Source organism: Cheilinus undulatus, linkage group 12 (assembly GCF_018320785.1).
Source record: "Cheilinus undulatus linkage group 12, ASM1832078v1, whole genome shotgun sequence".
Lineage (NCBI taxonomy): Eukaryota > Metazoa > Chordata > Actinopteri > Labriformes > Labridae > Cheilinus > Cheilinus undulatus.
Window position 1 is genome coordinate 17221395 of NC_054876.1, and position 23934 is coordinate 17245328.

General features: G+C 38.3%; 1 protein-coding gene across 1 annotated transcript; it reads left to right on the forward strand.

Moving 5' to 3' along the window:
* Positions 1 to 365: 365 nt before the first annotated feature.
* On the forward strand, positions 366 to 23637 carry LOC121519136 (unconventional myosin-XIX). The gene is made up of 24 exons (XM_041801948.1): positions 366 to 596; positions 4098 to 4245; positions 5354 to 5502; positions 5935 to 6048; positions 7026 to 7158; positions 7245 to 7314; positions 10314 to 10416; positions 10521 to 10617; positions 10713 to 10789; positions 11205 to 11295; positions 11507 to 11672; positions 11898 to 11971; positions 12074 to 12195; positions 12409 to 12522; positions 15297 to 15473; positions 15557 to 15694; positions 15778 to 15885; positions 16010 to 16080; positions 16170 to 16249; positions 18134 to 18297; positions 18479 to 18608; positions 18927 to 19012; positions 20768 to 21091; positions 21202 to 23637. Exons 1-24 carry the CDS (start codon positions 537 to 539, stop codon positions 21313 to 21315), a joined length of 2910 nt encoding a protein of 969 aa, XP_041657882.1. The 5' UTR covers positions 366 to 536; the 3' UTR covers positions 21316 to 23637.
* Positions 23638 to 23934: the final 297 nt, after the last annotated feature.

Below are 23934 nucleotides of genomic sequence, written 5' to 3' on the forward strand. Positions count from 1 at the left end.
AAATGTGGACATTTTTGACTCTATAAGTAAAAGGCAATACAATATTGAACATGACTGTCAATAGGCTTAAACTCTTCAAAAGGTTAGGGATATAATATGTTTCACAACTATAGTGTAGGTCTACCTACCCCATTGAATTTTTGATACACAACCAAAAAATATGGATGCAATTTAAAGCTTTAATTCTTAAGTCCTGCAAAGTTGCCCAAAATGTAACATTTAAAGCCTTAATGTTTAATAAGTAGAGTTATTATACCAATATTTCCCACAATGCTGGACTGCTGAGCAAGGCCTAGGAGGGATCAGGATGAGGGCGGGAATAAGTGAGTAGTTCGTGGAGTAGGGAGGCAGTCGTACAGGGAGCTCATGCCGTCATGCAGCAGGCACGGGAAGTTGTCCTTGAGGAATGTCTGACAGGAATGGAAAGCTCCGAGGCTCAGGACAGCAAAGTTAAATAGCCATAACTTATCAAAAGCGGAAACCAAATAAATCTACAGTTGACTCTTGAAGAAGACCCGAAAGTAACGGTTAAATCAATGAGTTCTGCGGACAACCGACGAACCGCTGGAGCAGGATACAGACATGGAGGGGGAACGGTAAGTTGGGACACGGAAAGGACCCGAACAGAATTTACTCAACTAGTGTTTGTGATCAAACGTGTGATGTGTTTCGTACGGGTTACTGAAATGCTTGAAAAACTCTTTAACTGGAGTATTTTAATCGTTTTATTTCGGCTCTTCATTTTGATTGGTTGCTTCACATTCAAACGGGTTGTAAAACGTGTAATTAACGCATACTTTGGACCCGATAACAACACTTAAACATCGGCTAACGTTTGATTTGCCAGGTACAAAAAACACTTTACATTAACTGAAATCTGATAAAACATAGGCAAGTATTCCTGCCTTTTTAGAGGACAGAAGATGGGTGTTACGGTTTAACGAGTGACCATGTTAACTGGTGACTTTCAGCCGAATGTGTCTGCGGCTGTCGGAGATAAAACATACGTTGAATACTGAAGATTCCTCGGAAATACCCATCTTAGGAGTTTTGTATTGAATACATAAATGCCAAAGTATTATGAAAAACGTCAGAAAGACTCATTTACGAGGTTCATTTACGTTTCCAGTTTTTGTTGCAACTGAGACAACTTCGAAGACATTTGACTGAAAGTCACCAGTTAAGACAGTCACTCCGTCAAAACGTAACACCATAACTAACACACTATGGCTGTGACGTGTCAAAAGTCTGCTAAATAGTTATTTTCAACCTTAGGACGAAAACATGGCTGTTTCCTATTATTTCAGCCAATAAGCATGGGGCACACACCTTTGTAACGGTGATACTTTTCAGGAGCACAGGTGTTAACTTTCACTAAACCCAACAGCATCCACAACATTATCACATATTTGACTTGTGTTTGATTCAGGAAAACAGCAAAGGACAATGCTACTCTACCAGGTATCCCAAATGCAAATATGCTTTTTGAAAATGTATTATTATTTATTCGTTGGCCACTTCATTCTCTGTAAAATCATAATATAACCATTAACTGCAGGATGAATGAATGGTTCTAACTGTTCCCTGCGTGTAATCTAATTGTCATTTGAATGCATTGTGTACTCCGGACATTATTTGTATAGCATCCGGTAATAAATTAAAGGTATTAAGACTATTTATAGGGCTTTAAGTGTCCTTACTGAATAATGGGATGAAGGCTACCTTCTTGTCATTGGATTAATTGTGTCTGCACAAATTTAGTACGTCAGACTATTGACAGTGGTCAGGCAGGCTGCAGATCCAGGCCATGTGAGGCAGGATAAACAAGACCTCTGAAGTAATTAAGACTGACTGAATCATGCATATATAACATTTATAAGGACAGCTTAAACAGAGATTCTTTGAAAATACATTAATTTTTTTCCCATGTGTTGTTTAAGGGATCGGAGAATAATGTTGACAAATAACCATTTGAGAACAGCTGCTTTGGATATTTATGGTTTGTAATCTGCATGATGTTCAACAGCTCTTCTTAGAGCTTTAATGGAACGGTCAATCTTTGTTTGCGAAAGTTTGAATACATAGTATTACACTTATAATATTTACATTTAATATTTACATTTCTGACATAAAATCAGATCTAATTGGATTTTTTTGTTCTGAGTATGAAGCTGGTGAGTGTATGTTAATTTTGTGATCTTTGTTTATGTCTTAAATAGGGTTGAAGTAATCGATTCTTTTTGTAGTCGAGTACTCTATCGATTCTTCTGGTGATGAATCAAGTACTCTAATAAGAAATATTGCTTTTTTTTTTTTTTTAAATCAGTCACTTTTGCTTTTTTCAAGAAAAGTTGTATTAGACAAATGAGAAAAGAAGATTGGTCCCTTAAATGAACTACTTCTATATTAAAAATTTATATTAAAGGGTCCTCTAAAGAAAATATATGTTACAAAGTGCAATGAAGTTCTGATGACAATTTACATTTCTTAAAGTTACAAGGAAAGGAAGTTAAATAATTACATTAGATTATGCCATATTTGGGGTTTTGGGCATCCTCTCCCAGGAAATTTTTGGTGCCAACACTTTATTTCTTTCGTTGTAGTTTATACTTATTTCCCAATTTGCCATTAAAGTAAAGGGACACTTATTCATTTTAATATTCTCTAGTTTATGCATGAATGTAATATTTCACATTCTAGCAAGAATAGTTTCATCATTCACACAGTGGTCTGATGATGTCTGAAAGGTGAACCTTTAGATTACAGATATATGGTCTATTTTTCAAAGGGTGTTCACTTTTGATTTTTGCACATTTTTGTTTGCGAGTTCATTCACCATAATAATCTGACCTTTAAAGACCATCCACTGACCTGGAGAACACATTTTAAGGGATAACACTGCTTCTGTGACCTGTTGAATCCTGACTGGATGATGATGAAGAACTTTGACCTATTTAGTCTCAGTCACTGTCTGTGGCAATAGCGTGTTTCTATTTAATTGATGTCAATTTATTATCAATGTAAGTCTTATCAAATCATTCGGAATGCTGAAACATTTTGAAAAATATGCTGCAATCAAGACGTCAGTGCGCTGAATTTTAGATAATTTATAAGTAAATGTATAACATGCTCACGTGGAAGAGAGAGAGCGGTGGGAAGCACCAAAGCAGGACTTGGATTGTGAAGCCTGACTGTCTTCTGTGAAACCGTCAGGTCAATCAGAGAAGTTTATGAAATTCCCTGAAGTCTGCAGATACAAACTGAGCGCTGTCTCACACCAGCGAGTCATGCAGGCAGCGTGTAAACTCAGAGATCTGCGTAGGTTCACCGGTGCAGGCATAGTGCCATATCTGCCATGAAGCCACAGCCAGTGGATGTGTAAAAATGCAGGATGAGTGCCTGTAAAAATCACTGCATCAACTTCTTTTCCCTTGTGATTTTCACAGCTCACATCATGCATGTCACGTTATAGTAACAGCGAAAAACAAGGGCATTGTGCCACACAAATAGCCGTCCGTGCAAAACACAGCATGCCGTGCAACACAGGGCGCGATGTCCAAGCTTACAGCATGGACGTATATGGATACAGGACTGATTTAAGCAAAGCCTCGAGGCAGATAATTTTTTGAATTGATTCACTCGGATAATTTGAGGAATAATTTCAGCCTTAGTCTTAAATGTGCTCTAGAGTGTGGAAATTAAAAATAAAATGTATAAAACCTGGCCTTTCTTTTTTTTCTTTTTTTTTTTTTCAAGATTTATTTTTTGGGGGCTTTTTCATGCCTTTATTCTATAGAAGAGGACAGTTGATAGAGTTGGTAACAGGAGAGAGAGTGGAGTGAGACATGCAGCAAAGGGCCACAGGCCCCCGGGGCGCCTGGGGGTAGTGCCTTAGACTGCTTGGCTATCTGTGCGCCCTTTACCTTGTTTTTTCATCACCTTGTACATTTAGTTATATTTTTATCCTCAAAATATAGTTGCTTTATTGTTTCAATCTACTTTCAGTTTATTATTTGCAATCACAAGATGCAGATTTATATTTCAGCCACACAGTATTTCTTTCAGATTTACTCCTTATGTGTGTCTCATTCCCACAGGTAAAAGGATTGGCCCAGAAAGTCCCCTCTAATCAACCGTCCCTAAATGATTCACTGAATGGAGAAGTTAAGGCCTTCCTCATTGATGAGGACCAACTTCACACTTATGATGACCTCACTAAAGTCAACCCCGTGACTCCTACAACAGGTAACAGAGAGGACTACATTCTTCATTTCTTCAGCAATATGGAATATAAGCCATTCATCTGATTCTTTTCCTCATTGTTTTTGATCAACTCTGCTGATCATAAACAATGAGGAAAATGAATGAATACATTCATGGCAGAAATCCTGAAATCTCAGCTATTGCATGTCAACAAGAGCTGTTTGTTTGATACATTGCATAGACTTTGTCTTTATTTACCAACACTGAGCCAACCAGTGTGCCACAGTGTTGTTTTGCTTAGGTCACCTTGAGCCAGAGCATTGCTGTGTTATTTAACCACATGAAGAAAAATAGAGAGGGGATGATTAAAAGATTTCTTAATCCATGACAGATTGCTGGACTACCAAACTACTGCAACATAAAGAATGAAAGAGAACAGGTTTACTCATTTTATTTCACAAAGATTATGATTTACTTTTTGGACAGTCACATGCTAAACATAAAAACATTGTTCTTCCTTTATCACTCGTACATTTGTAATAGAATTTGGCCACTAATAATAGTGGGTATATAGGGGCATGTTTGCCTTTGCATCTAAGTTGTACCCCATGTACTGAGATTATAGCCCCACATGCTTGCAGGCCAGATTCAAATCTGACTTCTGGCTCCTGTCCTACATGTAATTTCCCACTCTCTCCCTACAGTGTCTTACTTGCCCACCGCCCTATCTAAATAAAAGCTAAAAGCCCCCAAAACCAACCTTAAAATTAATGACAGTAACTTTGAAACATAAGTATGAAGCATATGATCTTTAGGGTCTATCTGCAGCATTTATAGTATCATCCCTCATTTCTTCTTTCCAGTGTTTGTACTGGGCTAAGAAATGCACCGTCACTGGCATTACGTAAAATCAGGGTTTGTAATTGATATGTTTTTAGTTTATATGTCAATATGGTGTCAAATTCAGCCTAAGGGTGAAAACAGAATATCAACAGCAGAGGTCACAGTAACAGGTCTTTGCATTTGAATGCTGCTTTCTTTTTCCGTTTCTACTATTGTTGCCTCTGAAGATCTATTTGCAACAATACTGCCCTGCCTGTTCACTTTTCTCTAGTCAATATTTCATGACATTTTATGGTTTTCTCTCCAGTGCTTCAATGCCTGCAGGCAAGGTACAACGTGAAGATGTTTTACACCCATGCTGGCTGCACCCTGGTGGCTCTTAACCCCTTCCAGCCAATCCCAGACCTGTACACTCTGGATGTGATGAAAGAGTATCACAGCGCTCCTCAGCCTCAGGTGATCATAAAGCCACAGCTGAGTCTCACTGTATTATGCCACACTGTTTTTAATTACATTGTGTTGAAAGATGAATGGTTGTGGAAGCAGAGGTGTTGGGCTATCTATTGATACCCATATTGTGAAAGTTGGTCTTAGTCTGAGGGATGCTTCCTGGACATTCAGATTCAAACAATGAGATCAGACCTTGAAAGAGACCTAATTTAAGAACAATCAATATGTCATTAGTATATTGTATGTTTACATACTTTCTATGGGTAACAACCATTCATTATACTGTTTACTTGGTTTTCAGATGTAAATCTTTTGGTTTTGCATCCGAACAGCTTTGAAGTCAATATTGTAAAACTTTTAGCCCATGAAAACCTGAAGAACTTAACCCACAGCAAGAAATGACCAGCATCCTAATAAATCTTCATGTTTTGACAACAGGAGTTCAAACCACACATCTTTATTGTGGCTGAGGAAGCTTACAGGAATGTGAAGGGTCAGCTTGAGCCAGTGAACCAGTCCTTGGTGGTCAGCGGTGAGAGCGGTGCAGGAAAGGTAAGCCAACACAGTGTCTGCTCACTAAAGAATAAATACAATTTGGGTTACCGGACAATTTTCAGAACAGAGAGTAAACTTTTTAAATATATAATCTTGCATATTTAGAGAATGATGAGCCTTTGTATTATTAATGCCATGATTATGATAAAAGCATATATACCTGCAAAATATGTACCCGTACTTCACTTGTAGATAAGAGCATGTGACATTAGTACCAATAAAAATTGGTCTATCTTTTTAAATGCTCGGCAGCAATGCAAAGGTTTGTTTACAAAACACACATGGTTTGGCTTCTGAAATATGATAATGTTTATCCTTTCTCTCATATCACTTCTTTATAGTTGAATTAAAAATGTTTAGTAGTGCTGTCATTGATCATACCACTAGAACGCTTGAATGTTCTTTCCATGTCATTGACCTACTTTACATTGGTTCTTGGAGCAAAATAAAAACTATTGATAAAGAAGAAGTTTACATGATAAGTGATTGTCAAAATGGCAGTATGTCTCAGAATCTCCCAAAGTCATGTGAAAATATCCAGAAAGTTAGCGAGTTTGCCTGACATTCAGACTCTTGGGGAAAAAAGACAGATGCTGGAATCAGCTCCCAGAATAAACATAAGTACTTTCTGAAGGACTTGAACATCTAGCATTTTTTTGGATTAGTTATTCCAAAAGGACATTTGGTTGGTTTTATAAATCTTATATCATGTGAAACTGTAAACATTTCCTAATAGTTACATTTGAAATGCTGAGGTTGTCTTGCCTCCAAATCCTGAATATATTGATGAAAACTATGAAGATGACACATTAGTTTTTGGGGTAATAGACATGATTTGCTATTTTTTGTCAATTCTGATTGAAACATATCACAGTCTTAAAGGAAAATAAAGGAGAAAATGTCTGTTTCATTCCTAAACTTAAAAAAGTGATATACTGGGTTAGTCTAACCAATATTTGATATGTCTTTCGTAGACATGGACATCTCGCTGTCTGATGAAATACTATGCTACAGTGGCGGCCTCGTCCTCAGTTATGAAGAGTCAGGATACAGTGGAGAGGATAGAGAGGAGGGTACTAGACTCCAACCCCATCATGGAGGCTTTTGGTGAGACAACTGATTTCTGATGTCCTATAAACATCATAATAACCACCTTTGACGGTCCCACAGTCAACAGTTTCCTCTCTGTGTAGGCAACGCATGCACACTAAGGAACAACAACAGCAGCCGCTTTGGAAAATACATCCAGCTCCAGCTCGACAGGTATTTCCAACTTAACCAACTGCTCTGCATTAGGGCTGTTATATCAGTATTTTCATTATTATTCCTTGTTATTTTGATAAAAATATTCTCGATAATAATATTATCTCGATATCTCAAGAAAACTTGGAAAAAAGAATGTGATAAGTTAGATTTATCTCCAATTTTATTGTCAGTTCCCTTTTTGGCTAAATACTTCCTGGGTATCTGCGGGGTCTTAAAAAGTCCTAAAAAGTCTACAATCCAATAAATATAATTTTTGGCCTTAAAATGTCTAAAATTCTCTTAAAATCTCATAAAATGTCTTAAATACAATTTAAATTTAAATATGATACGATTTTTAAAGGTTTAAAAATGTATTATTAATGTATTATTATTATGGAATCGCAGATGGAATCGCAGAATTGGCCTATAAAAACAGAATTTACAATTTAATGCGCAAATTGAATGAATTTGACTGAAATGCTGTGTCTTTTTAGAAAGAGGAACGCATATCGGAGGAATATGTCCCCGGGGGAACACTAAATTGGGGCACAAATTGTCCCTCACTCACCCCGCCGCCTCTTAAACAGCATGTCAAAGCGGCTGCACGAAACACCGGCAAACATCATGTAGCCCCCATACGGGCCAGTACCTTAGGACTTAATGTTGCACCTTCAAGAAAACTCATCCGTGTTTTGAGATATTTTACCTCACCACACCACCTGAGCAGTGTGCCTCACCTCACGCGAGACACACAGCTCGCCCATCAGAGGCTCAAAATCAAGTCGGATGGACTCGAGATTTTATGAAGTCCTGCAGTCTAAATGATGTTAAATTCGAGTAACAGTTATCTTAATAATTCATCCTGTAGATACTATAGTTCCCTGTGATATGTGTCTGGATTAACTTAGCGTTCTGATATGAAGCAGACGGACAGACAGCGAGGATGGAGAGAGATGAGGAGAGAACTGTTACAGTCAGGAGTAAAACAATGCAGCATCAAACTGCATGGGCTGTTACAGACTGAGGGAGTAAATACAAGTTTAGGTAACAAGTTTACTATTAACCATTTAACTTTACCGTGACCTTCTTATTAAGTTACCATCACTGTCTTTAATGAGAGAACAGAATGATTTCTTCATTTACATTATAAACATCAGTTAGGATGTGATTATACATGTGAATGTGTCTTGAAATGTTGAAAATATGTGACTGTTACACTGGTTAGCTATAATTATTTTATATCAGGGTTATCCAGACAACGGCTCCTGGGCCAACTGTGGCCCTTATTCAATAAATTTAAGGTCATTTCTATTTAATTAGTGAACATTTGATTCATTTACATAAACAAGACATTGTTTTTTCTGTTAAAATTAGTGGAAAGGTTAAAAAATGGAATTCCAAAAAACATTAAAATGGTAAAAACAGAATTTGGCAAAAAATAAAACAGATTTCATAGGGCTCTACTTATACTTTGCAAGTAATTCTGGGCCCCCGATTTCCCTTCATGTCTTTTTTACTTTTTTTGCCAGTATGGATGTGAAATGGGTCTTAAATTGTATTTATTTGGTCTTAAAAAAGTCTTAAAGTCTTAAATTTGACTCGTTGAAACCTGCAGAGACCCTGTGAACATAAGCAAATTGAGTTGTAAATGCCATCAGTGTGCTAACTAAATTGTAATCACTTGCTGGTGCTAACTACAGTTCTCTCTATTGTGATGAAATCTGCAGAATGATTGAGGTGTAGGTGGGTGAACAGTTTGCATGGTATAACAGAGCCTATTAAAGTATTCACCCCCTTGGATATTGTACACTCTTATTGATTTTCTAAATCAACCATGGTCAGTATAATTTGGCTTTTTTGACAAACGAATTGTAAAAAGAACTATTTAATGTCAAAGTGAAAACAGATGTCGACAAAGTAATGCCAATTTGATAAAAATATGTGAGGTATGATAAGTGCCTGCATAGATATTCATCCAGTATTTAGTTGATGTGCCTTTGGCTGCACTCACAGCATCTGCAAAACCATTTCTGTGTAGCTTTCACTGTATGCTTCATGTCATTGTCCTGCTGAAAAATAAATCAAAATTTATTTTGTATTCATCCCCTGACTTATACGTTTCAATTACCTTTTCCTCTGAGTTGCTTGGAGTGTTCTTTTGTCTTCATGGTGTAATGGTAGTTAAGAATACTGATGAACCAGTGACTAGACCTTCCAGACACAGGTGTCTTTATACTACAATCACATGAGGCACATTCACAGCACCCAGGTGTTCCCAATTTCACTAAATGTGAGACTACTTGCACCAATTGGCTTGACCTCATTTGAACTAGGTCAGTCACTTTAAGGTGGTGAATATTTATGCATTCACTTATTTTACCTGACATATTTCTATTTAGTTGACATTACTATGTAGAAATCTGTTTTTACTCGACAGAAAAGCTTTTTAATTTAAATGATTTTGTCTAAAAGCCAAACTATATTGACTATGATTGATTTCTAAGATCGACTAAAGGGTAAAACAGGGGGATCGATACTTTTTATAGGCACTGTACCTCCTTTTGCTGTCCCTGTGTGTCACCTCCATTTTCAGCTAACTGGAGTGTCCAAAAACACAGGTTTTTTTTTTTTTTTTTTTTACCAAAAACTTTTGGAGTGTGGTTAGAGTTTCTTGCGTTTGTCTATCTCCTGTGCCTTTATTTGAGCTATTGTAGTAACAGTGAAGGTTAGCTAGCAGGTGGTTACTAGGTGCTTACTGCTTCTTTTTCATCTTCCCTCCATTTTATGGCTGATGTAAACCAGCATGAACATCAATTTCCACCCCTACCATAAACCAATTTGTTACACTGTATTGCTCAAAATCTGTTTTTTGCACAGTGTCAGATAATTTTTTCCAAGGACAGTTATCATCAGCACGGGTATATTGTAACAGCCTTACTCTGCATCCATTATTATTGAAGACACCGTTGAAGCTGTGACTCAGTTTAATCTCTCAAACATGTTATTTGCATTCTTAGCACTCAGCTGTTAGTGGGAGCGTCTGTGCAGACGTATTTACTAGAGAAGACCAGAGTGGCCTTCCAACCAGCTAATGAGAGAAACTTTCACATCTTTTACCAGGTGGGTTCCCAACACTGCACCAAACCCCATGTGCTAATGTGGTGCTTTAGGTAAATGTTAAAAGTACTGTTTAGATATACACACCGAGAATATGTGGTTTTCAGATGATGAAAGGGGCCACAGCTGAGCAGAGGAGGGAGTGGAAGATGCCATATGGTCAACGTTTTGCCTGGCTGCCCAATTCTGAAAAAACTGTTGAGGGTTTGTCTTTGACTTTCATCTTTATTTTTAGCATTTTGGGGTATTTTACTACTAATGTTCCCATGGGTGATTGCATTTTATTTCTTATCTTACAGAGGACTGTTTTCATGAGACTGTCAAGGCAATGGTTCATCTGGGCATTAATACAGAGCGACAGAGTCAAATATTCAGGGTAAGGTCTTCAGCAAAAACAATTCAACTTTCTCTTTGTTATCATTTGTGAATATATAATTTAGGACCCCTTTAAAGTCACTGAAGAAGGATTTAAATGTATGTTATTTGTAAACAATAAATCACTTTTTATCAAATTGAATTCTTTAGTTGTTTTTACTACAGCTTTCAGCCCTGGATGCTGCAGGGTTTATGATAAATAAAAACATCAATTAAATGTGTGTATTTGCATTTTAAGTAGTCAGAAACAGCATGCAAATGTTCAAATCATCCTCCCACAGTGTAATGGAGAGTTCAAAGGAAGGATTAAAGGATTAAAGTGTTACCTAATCATCTACATACTAGCACAGCTTCATTATCTTCCTTCATCCGTAACCATTAACTATAATGTCTCTTTATATTGAAATGTGCTGCAGATATTAGCAGGGATTCTGCAGTTGGGGAACTTGAATTTCACCCATTCAGTTGATGAATCACATCCTTGTGAACTTGAAGAATCAACTCAAGGTACTGTATATGATCAAAAACAAAAAATTCAACATATTAAAGCAAATTTTATTTCTCTCTTCTCATTATTGTCTAGAATAAGACTTATAAGACTAAAAATACAACCCAATCATTTATTAAGGTATTTATTCAGATGATTCTCATACAGGGTCCATGACATCCACGTCTTCTTTGATAATAGGTGCTAATAAATGTGAAACTTTTGTACCAGACATCTTGCAGAGAGCTGCTGAGCTGCTGTGCATCCCCGCCGAGGAGCTCCTGACATGTTTAATAGTCCGGACTTTAAAAGCTGGAAAACAACGTGTGCTCAAGCCCTGCACTCAGGCTGAGTGCAGCATGAGGAGAGACTGTCTGGCAAAGGTCATCTACGCACAGTAAGAGCAAGGATTTTAGTCTCAGTGATTTCTTAGAGTTTGATAATATTATTTGCTAAGGGCTTGAAGTACAAGATCTTGTTTATGTCGTAGGATTTGGTTTAATTGTCTTCACCAGACACTCGTGAAACTTCTTCCTTTTTGTTAACAGTAAACAGTGATAAATATGTCTTTTATTTTCATGCACAGACTATCTTTTGCAGTGTGTATCATGTTTTCCCACAGATTATTTGAATGGCTGGTTACATTCATCAACAACAGCATTTGTGCAGATGAATCCACATGGAGCAACTTTATAGGTAGAAGCATTATAATCTCTATCCTTACATACAAATCATTTGTATGGTTTCCTCTACTCTCTTTCGAAGCTCACTCAGTTCTCCCCTCTCTGTGATCTCTAGGAGTTCTAGATGTTTATGGGTTCGAGTGTTTCTACATCAACAACTTGGAGCAGCTGTGCATTAACTATGCCAATGAGAAGCTGCAGCAGCACTTTGTGGCCCATTATCTCCGAGCTCAGCAGGTAATGCTTAACATATTTCTCCATGCAGAGCTCTCAGCAGACTCAGAGTTTCTCTGATAGTTATCTGTTTATTATCAAAGCTGAGGCTAGAGAACATGAGGAGGCTTATTAAGTCTTAAGAGTTTTCTGTGGAACAAAGGGTGAATAACTCTTTGGGTAATTTTAAAAAGAGATTTTGTCCTTAAATACTCATTTTTATCTTCACACCTTCAGGAAGAATATGTGGCAGAGGGGTTGCAGTGGTCTTTTGTGAAATATCAAGACAACCAGAGCTGTTTGGATCTTCTTGAGGGAAGCCCCATCAGTGTGTTTTCTCTTCTTAATGAGGTATGATGCCTGACTTTTTAAAGTCATTTGTATTTTTGAGCCCTCTGGCAGTGGGAGGAAAAGAGGAGAGTGTAAACAGTTGAACTTTACCTTTAAACTCGTTGCTCATTACTGTGTTATGTTTAAAGTTACATTTAGTCAACCTGACCAGTCCTTTTGTGTGTAATTTACAATTAAACAAAAGTTCATCTTGTCAAGCTGCTGTAACTCCCACACACAGCAGCGCACACATGAAGCTGTAAAGCCAACAATGGGCATGTGCATGCCATGAACAGTCTATCACTTAACAAGTGCCAGGACAAGGTGCTGCTGACGGTGGGCATACACTTGAGATCAGCCTCTTGTAATTGAGTGTCTGCGTGGAGTATCATGCCAGTGTGTCTGTGATGGCATCAGCCTCACCTTTGGCCTAAAAATACATGCAGAAGACACACAGACTCTGTCTGCTCTGTGCTTAATTATGTGACTGCTGAATCAGTGAGGATTTTATGCAGACTGGTTACAGAAACAAGAAAATGTGCAGTTTTTATTTACATGCAACAACACAGAAGTGGCAGCATGACATGATTCAGGTCATGTGACTAACATTGTATGCCCTGAAATGTGGCTATTTTCTATCTAGGAAGTAGAAGAGGCAGACAGTTGATAAGAGCTGAACAGCAGCATGATACGCAGTCAGCTTTATCTGTACTGTGGGAGTCTATTTTACTTCACCATAGGCCAAGTAGTAGTAGTATTAAGCCTAATACTACTACTTGGCTTATGACTTCTTCTACAAGCACAACAAAGACTGATAACCTACTAACCTAAAACGTATAACAAGAACAACAACAACAAAATTAATGGGGACAAAAAAAAAACAACTTAAGCCAGTAAATGTTTAATGCTGGTCATTAATCCCAAAGAAATACGTCATTAATTATAAACAGAGGCTAAAGAAAGTTTAGGAAATAGGTTTATTAATGACCTTGCTGGTTTGATGTTATTAGCTTGTTGGGTCACCATTAGTATATGTTTGGGAATCTAGGGGGATTTATTCATTTACAGTACATTATAAACATGAGTTAGGACTCAGTGTAATTTTACTCTACAGTTGGTGTTGCATGTCTGATAATGCTTGTAATGCTTCCCTGTTACCCTGAGTAGAAGAAGTTTATATCTATTATTGACAGTTTTATTATTATTTATTTAAACATAAGAGATTTGACTTGGACTTGTGGCTGCCCTCAAACACATGAGGCTTGACTTGGGCTAACAATAAGTAGCTCATGCCCATCTCTGCAGTGAGCTCATACTTATAGAAGAACAATTAAACATTTCCAAAAAACAGAATGGCAAAATGAAAGTAAAACGTACTCTTATCTGTTATGTCTTTGGTACAAAAATCCCATTTTTAACATTTTCTGTGTCATGTTCTACTACAAACCCTTTTCCAAAACATCAGGGCGTTGTGGAAAATATAAACAAGAACAATGTGATGGTGATGTACTTGCACCCAGAGATGTCCTCCTATTCTCTGAATCTGTTAGATGCATTTTGTGCTGTGGACCCTTTGTTCTCAACTGGTGGGTCGGAACCTAAAAGTGGGTTCCAAAGCCGTTTTCAGTGGCTTGCAGGCGTGTGCCTGGAACAAAATATTTGACAAAAAGTCTTAGATGAGCGTTTATTTTGAAGGATATGTCCCCATGACTTTGTTTTGTTTCATGGTTTGTTCCAATTCCCTTTCAAATGGTCCTATTTTTCATTAAAAATATTTGGGCATGATTAAACCAGTTTTAGAAATTTGGGTTGTGATTGGTTGAAAACAATTGATGGCAGCAGGCTAATCAAGTCAGCCCAGACATCCCTCTCACCAGCGACATTTTCAAACTCCTCCTTAGGGATCCTGAGGTGTTCAGTGGAAAAGTGGGATATATAATCCCTCCAAGGCGTTGTAGGTCTACTCTGAGGTCTCCTTCCAGTTGGGCCTGCCCAATAGACCTCAAAAGGGAGGTGAGAAGGAGGTATCCTTATTGGATGATCATCTTCGTATTGATTACTTTCATTGCCAAGGAGTAGCAGCTCAACTCAATGTCTGATGTCCTCACCTTATCTTTAAGGCTGGGCCCAGGCCTCCTCCAGAGGGATCTCATTTGAACTACTTGTATCCACATTCTTTCCATCATTACTCAAAGCTTATGACCATAGGTGAGAGTGAGAATGAAGTCCACCTAATAAATTGAAATCTTTGCTTTCTGGCTCATCGCCCTCTTCACCACAAGCTGCGGCATAACATCGGCAGTGTTGTGGATTTCATGGTCTATTCTACCCTCACTCGACCCCAAGACACTTGAACTCTTTTACTTCTAGACCTGTGGTTCACAATATTTCTTTGCTTCTGCAACCCACCAAAAATATCTCTTCAGTTCACCTCTGGCTCCAGAGCCACCAGTTGAGAGACTAGTTTTACACACCTTTGTTAAACTGTTGCACTGGTTTCCTGAGATGTTCCATTAGTTGTGTTTTTAGGCATTTCCTAACAGTTCCAGTCATTTTCCGAACTTGTTTGAAATGTGCTGTTGGCATCAAATTCAAACACAGCATATATTTTTTCTGAAAACATTGACATTTCTTAGTTTCAACATTAAGGAGAACAAGACTCAAATGTAGTGATTTCTCCCTGTGGAGTTGTGATTTATAAGGAGAAATTATATAATACATACACTGTTTGGTTCATCCGCCGTATGTATCTATAATAAGTGGACAATTATAGCTTTTGCATTTATGCCCCACAGGAGAGTCGTCTTAATCGGACCTCCGATGCTGAGACTTTGAGGTTTCGTCTGGAGAAGGAGCTCCATGATAACTCTAACATCAGCTGGGACAAGTTCAGCATGCATCCTCACTTCACTGTGGCTCATTACGCTGGAAAAGTCAACTACCAGATCCAGGGCATGGTGGAGAAAAACAAGGTGTGTGAGTAAAGCTGCTAAATTGCGTTAAAAAGGTGGACAACAGATCAAAGGCTCACCTTCTTCTGAATATTGTGTTGTAGGACCCAGTACCAGTGGAGCTCATCAAACTGCTCCAGGCATCTGAAGACCCACTGCTACACCAGATCTTCACTGACAGGGAAACCCAAAGCCCAAATTCAAAGGGACTCAGTAAAGTCACTGTGGTCTCCAAGTTTAAGGTGGGAGGCAGTCGCAGACTTTATCACCATGTGTAAAGAATCATGTCCTTTATGGCACTGACAATGTTTATGTCTGATTGTAGAACTCTCTAGAGAGCCTGATGAAGATCCTCCACACCACCACGCCTCACTACACCCGCTGCATCAAACCTAACCCAGACTGCAAGCCACTCACCTTCCAAAAGGAGGAGGTAAATGTTCTACAAATATGCAGATAATACCTTTTTCTGTTGTATCATCACCACAACTCAATCAAAACTAGGCACACTTTCCACTTTCACTAAATGGAAAGCTTTTTGTTGGTTTTCCTGTCAGGTTATCATGCAGTTGGAGGCCTGTGGGATTGTGGAGACAATTCATATCAGTGCTGCTGGCTTTCCTATAAGGTACAGATCTTTTCCTGTGCACTCTAAAGCTGTATGCATTACTTTGCTTCTCTGGGATTTGTTGTTGACCTTTTAATTGGTTTGTGCAGAATCCTCTACAAAAACTTCATGCAGCGTTACGGACTGATTGCAAAACATTTAAATCTCAGGTCGCGGAGCCATCGTCATGGTGAGTTGAGTTTATTGTGGGATTATTGTGGCTCAAATCTGTTCTTTTCTTTACTTAAGACAAAAAGTTATTATGTTTCCTCTTTTAGGTCTGCTGCCCTAGTCTTCCTTTCCAACATTATCTCTGTCAGTAAATCTGACCCTGTTTTTTTTTACAAAAAAAACAGACTTTCTATTGAAATTAGCAGCTTCTTCTGAACTTCCTCAGGTAAATGCATGTACCTCTGACTATCAGACTATGCTTTGCATGTTATTTTCTCTTGGCTACTGGTCACTGCATGACTATGAACTTATGCTCATGTCATATTTCTTTAATCTGCTTCTTTTCTGTTATACTGGTAGCATGACACTTACGATTGCAATAATGATCATTACAGTCATATGTCAACACCAGCAAGACTGATACTCAAAAATGCTTCCACCTGTTTTATTCCACTCAGGATGAACTGAAACAACTTAAATCACCATTTAGTTCATGGAAGAAAAAACACCTGCAGAATAATTGTAGTTCCTTTTAGTCACATTTACAACTGTTGGGATGTTTTGTGGTATATACTTTGAAAAGGATTTACAGATCTACAAAACACTGAAATCTCATATCTAATTGAAAATAGCACAGCATGGGTAGCCTATGCATTTCTCAAGGCTCCATTAATGCTGAACCATATATGCAGGGTTCTAGAGCGACATACAATGCCCAAAAAATAAATAAACAATTTAATTTCAAAGTGAAAACAGATTTCTACGAAGTAAAATCATTTAAATAAAAATATGTGAGGTAAAATAAGTGGCATAAATATTCACCCCCCTTTAATGGGACTGAACTAATTCAGCAGAGGTCCAGCCAGTTGGTGCTCGTAGTCTCACGATTAGTGAAATGAGGATCACCTAAGTGCAGTGAATGCGCCTCAAGGGATTGTAGTATAAAGACGCCTGGTTAATCAGTATTCCTAGCTACCATTACACCATGAAGACAAAAGAACACTCCAAGCAATTTCCTTAACAGTGGCTGCATCATAGACAACTTCAGAGAAAGCCATGCTGATTTAATCAGCATTGTTGAACAATATTCTTCTTAATATTAAAACAGCATAGGTCTATATTAAAGGCAGGTGATAAACTGGCTTTCAGAAAGTTCTGACTTGTCACAGACAGAATCTTTTCTAGGTCATTATAAAACTTAAAATAAGAAAAAATGGACCCTGAACTTTTGGAACAACTGAGTCCTTCATAAGGCATGAATGGGAAAACATACCATTTACAAAATGATAGGAATTGGTTTCAGTAGTTCTCAAACACTTCAAAGAAGAGATGATGCTACAGTGAGGTAAACTTGATCCAACCCAACTTTTTGGAAAAGTGTTTCTGACATTGAAATCCAATCATCCTCAAAAACAACCAAATAAAAAAAAGGATTGTGTTTGTGCTATTTTCAAATAAATCTTGGATGTCAGTGTTTTGCCAGTCATCGATTTTACACAGCGTCCCAACTTTTTCTGTAGTGGGACTTTATTTAGTCCTTGCTGATGGCGAATTTACATGCCTCTGGAGTGTTACTAGCTAAATTTCCATGGATAGCTTTGCAGATTAGCCAGAATGACTGAAGACCTTTTTATGACACAGTTCACTTATCCTATGCGTTCATAGTGATCGGATCTGTGTTTGAGCAAAACGTGCTGTTTGTTCTGTTTATTTTTTGTAGCTCTCACCTCTGATATGTTGCACAGGTATTTTTGCAATTCACACAGCGTGCAGGAGTTTGCTTGCCGTTTTTGATGGATTGTGATTCCTTGCCTATGGACTTCTTACTCTGCGTCCCCATCGGTCCCTTTGTTTCATTAATTCTCCTCTATGTCTCTCTAATTGTATTTCCTCTTTGTCTTAGACATGGAGACTGACAGCAACGTTTATCTTCGGCAAGAGGCAGAGAAGATCCTTCGCAATGTGCTACAACACAAGGTGTTTGACCCCTCGCACAAGCTCGAAAGTGAAAAACGCAACTCATGGGTGCACTGCGGAAGGACAAAAGTTTTTCTCACCCAGTTGATGGTCAGTCATTACTTTACTTCCTCATAAATTAAAATATCATCATCCACATTTTTATGTATTGTTTGGTTTTGTAATTAAAGAGTCTTTTTTGTGCTCATTGGGTCTCTTAGCTTTATGCCAGGCCTCTTCAGTAAATCAGCCCTCAGGTTTTGGGAGAATGATCTTCCTCTCTGTCTTACAGCTCGATTTGTTGGAGGATCAGAGAAAGAAGGTCCTGTCCCGCTATGCCTTTTCCATTCAGTGCTGCTGGCGACGGTACCAGCGCCGCAAAAAGCATACACGTCAACAGTCGGCTATTCTTATCCAAGCAGGTAAACTCTTAATGCCCTGGCCAGGTCCGGATGAATGGAATCAGTAGAGCTCAATGACCTGCTCTCTAGTGTGCTTGTCTCATTGTGACCTGACTGTCCGGCCATCAGGAAACAGTACACGATGTTTGTAGACTAACACTGTTGATCCGTTCAAAGGCAGCACAGGGTTCCTCATCATCTCATTAAGAGTTAGGGTAAGGGTTAGGTTAATGACAGATTGCCTTTGTTACTTCCTTCTGAATAAGGTTCAGATTAAACGTGTGAAGTGAATGACATAGTTAGAAGCTGGAGGTTGAAGGTGTTTAATTCCTCCTGCAGCGTTTCGATCCTGGGTGGTGAGGAAGCAGGTCAAGAGGCGGATCAGTGCAGCAGCGGTCATCCAGAGGAGCTGGAGGAGAAGGAATGTGAGTTAATGACATACTGAGTAGTGTGTCATCTTCTTTTATCATACCCTTATTTGTAAGATAACTACTGGACCTCCAGCCTAGCACACATTGAGCTACTGAAGCAACCACAACACCTGGCCATACAAACATTAGAACTCATTGAAAACTTTTTTCAGTTTTTTATCTCTGTGTACTACTACATGTTTCCCTTTTTACATGATAAACTCCACATCAAAGTCTGGGTACAGAGAACATCGTAGCCTACTCGTAAAAGTTGTGTTAACCATTTTCCATTTCTAGAGGGCGCCGTGTTCTATTTGATAAAATTACTTCAACTGTAGTTACTTAAATCAGTGTGAAATGCAAATACGTAGGCAGAGTTCTATTATACTCTTTGTCCCTTCCACTTAGCCCTACCCCTGTGTGTTCACATCTAGAGGTGGGATGTCATGATTCTTCTTGGATTGGAGGGGTAGGGTTAAGTGCTAAGGGTACATGACCTTCAGAGCGAGACACAATATTTTGTTTTGAGCTCAGTGCCACAGTGGTGTGTATGACATGACTGTATTATAAAAGCAAGAAATATGTATTTGATCTGTAGTTTAATGAAAACTCAAATATGTAATTTATGATAAACTGTTTCCTTTCTTTCAAAATAGCCTGCACACAAAAAGTTACAACACATAGCTCAGTCTAATAACTTTTACATGAGTGATAGAAAATAAAGCATTTAAATGTTTATATTCTGTCATTTAAGGAGGGTGATTAACTAAGGGCCCCCTGTAAGTCCCTTATCGACCTCTGACATTCCCTGGACTGCCCTGTCAGAATTGCTCAAATAAGCAGCAGTAAGATAAACCACAGTTTGTAGTAATAGTAAAAAAAAAAATAAAAAAAAAAATTAAATTGAGAAGAGAGGCATGACTCACCAAATTCCCTTTTTCTTTGATATTGCTTGTTGTATTTAACAGCTTCAAGGGGTCTGGTTCTTCTACACACTACAGAAAAGTCCTTAAATGATGAGCCATATTCAGTACAAAAATATCATTTTTAACTGTGCAACACCTGCACCAGGTGTGTCGTACAAATAATGCTTCTTTCTTGATGCAATTTTTAAAATCTTCTTGTGTTGTCGATGTCACAAAAAATGCACCAATATTGCTGGCACCTTTTGCTGGCGTGGCCTTCTTGTTGTCAGTTCAGTCACCCTCACCTTCATGAACTGTTGAAAACTCCCAACAGCAAAAAGGGGAGAATGCCTAGTTGTCAGTGACAGGCTTAAGCCGCGATCTTTTTCTGAGTTTGTCGATATTTTTAACCCGCATTTGTGCACAAAACAAACAGAAACAGCCAAAAATGAAACTTTCCTCAGTGGGATTTGTGGTTTTAAATGTTGTAGGTATCACTGATGTGTGTAAGAGGGCAGTGACTGGCAGTTATCACCTGACTGATGTGATCAGTGCATACAATAAATAAATAAATAAATTAACTCTGCTCCAAGGGCCAAGGGGCCTCTCAAAATCAAGGGTTAGAAGTTAAAAGGGGGAATAGCCATAGAGCCATTTCTAAGCACACATCCATGACCCACTGAAAAACACTCAGCAACCCATTTTTTCTTCAGCCCCTTCTTTGAGAACCATAGCTCTAAATTATTGAGCTGAATTTCAGATCTATCGAGGGACTACAAATGAAAAGCATTTACATTTACTCCCTGTGTTGAATAAACATGGAGTTATGGATAATGTGTTCATTGCGTTTTCATTCGTGTGGCAGACACTGTTGAAGTCTTTGGCGGCTGCAGAGCTGGATGATGCAGAAGACCTGGTAGACGAGGATGAACAAGCTTTAAAACCTGCCGCTGTGGAACAAGGTTCTGTCCAGCTTTCTAAAAGCACCAAGCCTGTCACCGTACGAGGATGGCCCCTGGGTCTGGCTCTGGCCTCGGCCCCATCTGTCACTGTGTCTATGACAGCCAGAGGTTTCCAGAAGATCATGTATGTGATGGCCTGCCTCAACCTGAACACCAGGAGGGGGGAGTATAAGGTGGAGACCAACCAGTACACGCAGGAGTTGGCCTCCATACGGGCTCAGCCAAGGGTGAGGCACCATCACTAATATTCCTTTATACCTCCTAAAAGCTTTTTATCATCAGTATGGATTGTATGAATTGAAATTTAAAGTTCTATATATGTCTTTTTTCTCCTCAGGGATCCATAAAGCTGCACTACAAGAGATCTCCACTCCTCTATGCTGACAGGCACCCAGACATGAAGAGTTATGTGACAGGATTTAATGAGATCCTGCTTGAGAAAACTTTGTAAGAGGTCCCTCTATGAAGAACACTAAACGCTGATTTCATGGACATAGATGAGGGATATTCAGGCTCAGCAGTGCTTATGTAGTCGAACAGCTGCTGTCTAGCACCCATTATAGAGGGAACAAACCTGGAACTTAGACTAAATCTGTTTTGTTTAAAATGATTATTTACACCAATAGCTTTTTAAGAAATGTATAATACTTTTGATAAGCAACAATGCACAGGGTTATACCTTTGTGTAATAATACTTTAATCCAGCAGGAGGTCAGATAAGATAATGCAGTTGTTTCTTTTACCAAAAAATAATCCGTTGTGGCCTACATGCCAAAGATACTCAGGAAAATCTGCTCTAGTTCAACATCAGTCCAGATATACTGACCTGCTACTACTGAGATTCGGCAGAGTAGATTTTTCAATCACTTGTAGGAGAGGTGCCATGTCTTTCACCTGCTGTATATACAACAATGAACATAAAGAAAGTGGTGATTATAATGGTTGTACTGCAGGACAACAGGAACAGAAATATTTGTTAAATGAGTCTTTATAAGATCTGAAATGACATGGCAATATCTTAGCTTTCAGGTTTTAAAACCTCCGACTGGTGATGTAAGAACTGAGCCTTTATCACAGTGCCTTAGAATCTAAACTCACATCAAATATAGGCTGTAAGTAAATGTATTTATTCTAGGGTGATTATTTATGTGGGATTTCAGTTATTTTTCTGGGTATACACGCACATACGATTGGAGGCATTGCCCTGAGGTAAAACCAGCATCTTGTTTGAATGTTTATGTTCTGTGGAAAGAGTAATTAAGCGACTATTGCACATTACGCACATATTGCACATTAAAGCCGCACACCTGCTCACACAGAGCAATGGACAGACCTTTCTCAAACCAGACCTTCCTCAATCACACTTTATTGAGTAATGAAAAAAGTGTGACGAACACTAAGCTGAGCGATGAAAACCTTTGTTATGGTTGTTACAGCCTCTTAAATAATTAATTTACAATGAATTAAGGCTCAAATGCAAACCATTAACAAATCTGGTCATCGTCTGGACAAGCCCCCATACATATTATGGCCTCTTACATAAATAACAGCAAATTAAGGCTCGAACACAAAGAGACAAGAAACAAGTCTAGTTAAAGCCTGAACAAGCCCCCATATGTGCCTCTTAAATAAATTAACAAGGCTCAAACACAGAGACCAGTGACAAATCTGGTCAAATCCCAGACAAGCTCCCATATCTGTTACTGCCTCTTAAGTATCAAATTATGTAACAACAAATCAAGGCTCAAACACAGAGACCAGTAACAAATCTGGTCAAATCCCGGACAAGCCCCCATATATGCTACTGCCTCTTATATAAACAAATTAACAAGTTAAGGCTTGAACACAGAGAGACAGAGACCAGTAACATATAAAGAATAGACAAAAGCAACTAATTGAAATTCGAAAAGGAATCCGAGCGTGATTGTTAATGAAGCAATCAGTCTTTAATTAAAATCAAAGAAACAAAAGGGGCTGTAGGCACCAGCCAAAAGAAAGGGTGATGGACGTCACTAGCCCCCATTGGACTGCCACCCAAATAAGGCTACCCAACTATAACAAACTCTTTACTTAGGATAGAAAAGAAACAATGATAAATAGAACATGGTGAATGTATTATTTTACACGTTATTTGAAAATGTAGAAATTTTGACAACCCCAGTATGTGGAGAGAGTGTAAGGAGAGGTAGTAGAGTTGGTTTGAGAAAAGTCCAAAGCATCATGAACAATCAAACACATCTCATTTAAAACAGGGGAAAAGATAAACCCAGGTTTGTTTAATAGCTGCTCATTGTGTTTAAAAGTCTCTGTGTTGTTTTAACTTTGACTGAACCATTGTGTTGATTTAAATCTGCTACAGTCCAAAGCATCAATGCCAGTACATGCCAAGTATCACAAACCAAAGGCTGCAAGTGTTTCATGTCTGAGAACAAGCATATTATTATAGCCATCAAGTTATAATATTTTGAATGTTAGAGACATATTTTTTTATGTTACAAGTTCTTCTAGAGACTGAATGCTGAAGTTAATCTTCCTAGTTTTTGCCCTACAGCTTTACCTACAGGGGCATCTGATTCCTAACCTCTTTTCTTTGGCTGGCTCAATACTCCTTGTACTGTTTTCTGCAATAGTGTTACCAAAATGTGTGTCAATATCAAAGTTTATCATTTTACATCTGTATATTTTGTTTGGCAATGGTACCAAGGGATCATAGTAAAACAGCTTAAATTATGGCAATATTTAAACCTGTTTTCTTAAAATAAATGTCTTTTTACACTAGAAGTTGTTTGCACCTCAGAATTTTTTTTTGATTAATAGCCATTTCAAAAGCGTACATCATAATTTCAAGCCAAATTATGAGTTTTGAGTTGAACGGCTGGTTTTAACATGGGGCTGAGTTCAGCCTGTTCCTTGCATCGTTGGTCTCGCAGTATACAGGGGGAACCAAAAACTGATCCAAACCCCATCAGCTGCTCCTGATTGTTCGGATAAATTTCTGGGATGCTTGAGATTTTGGCCATAGCAATGCACAGCAGCTGATTCTATGTAACTACAGGGCTTTTTTCCCTGA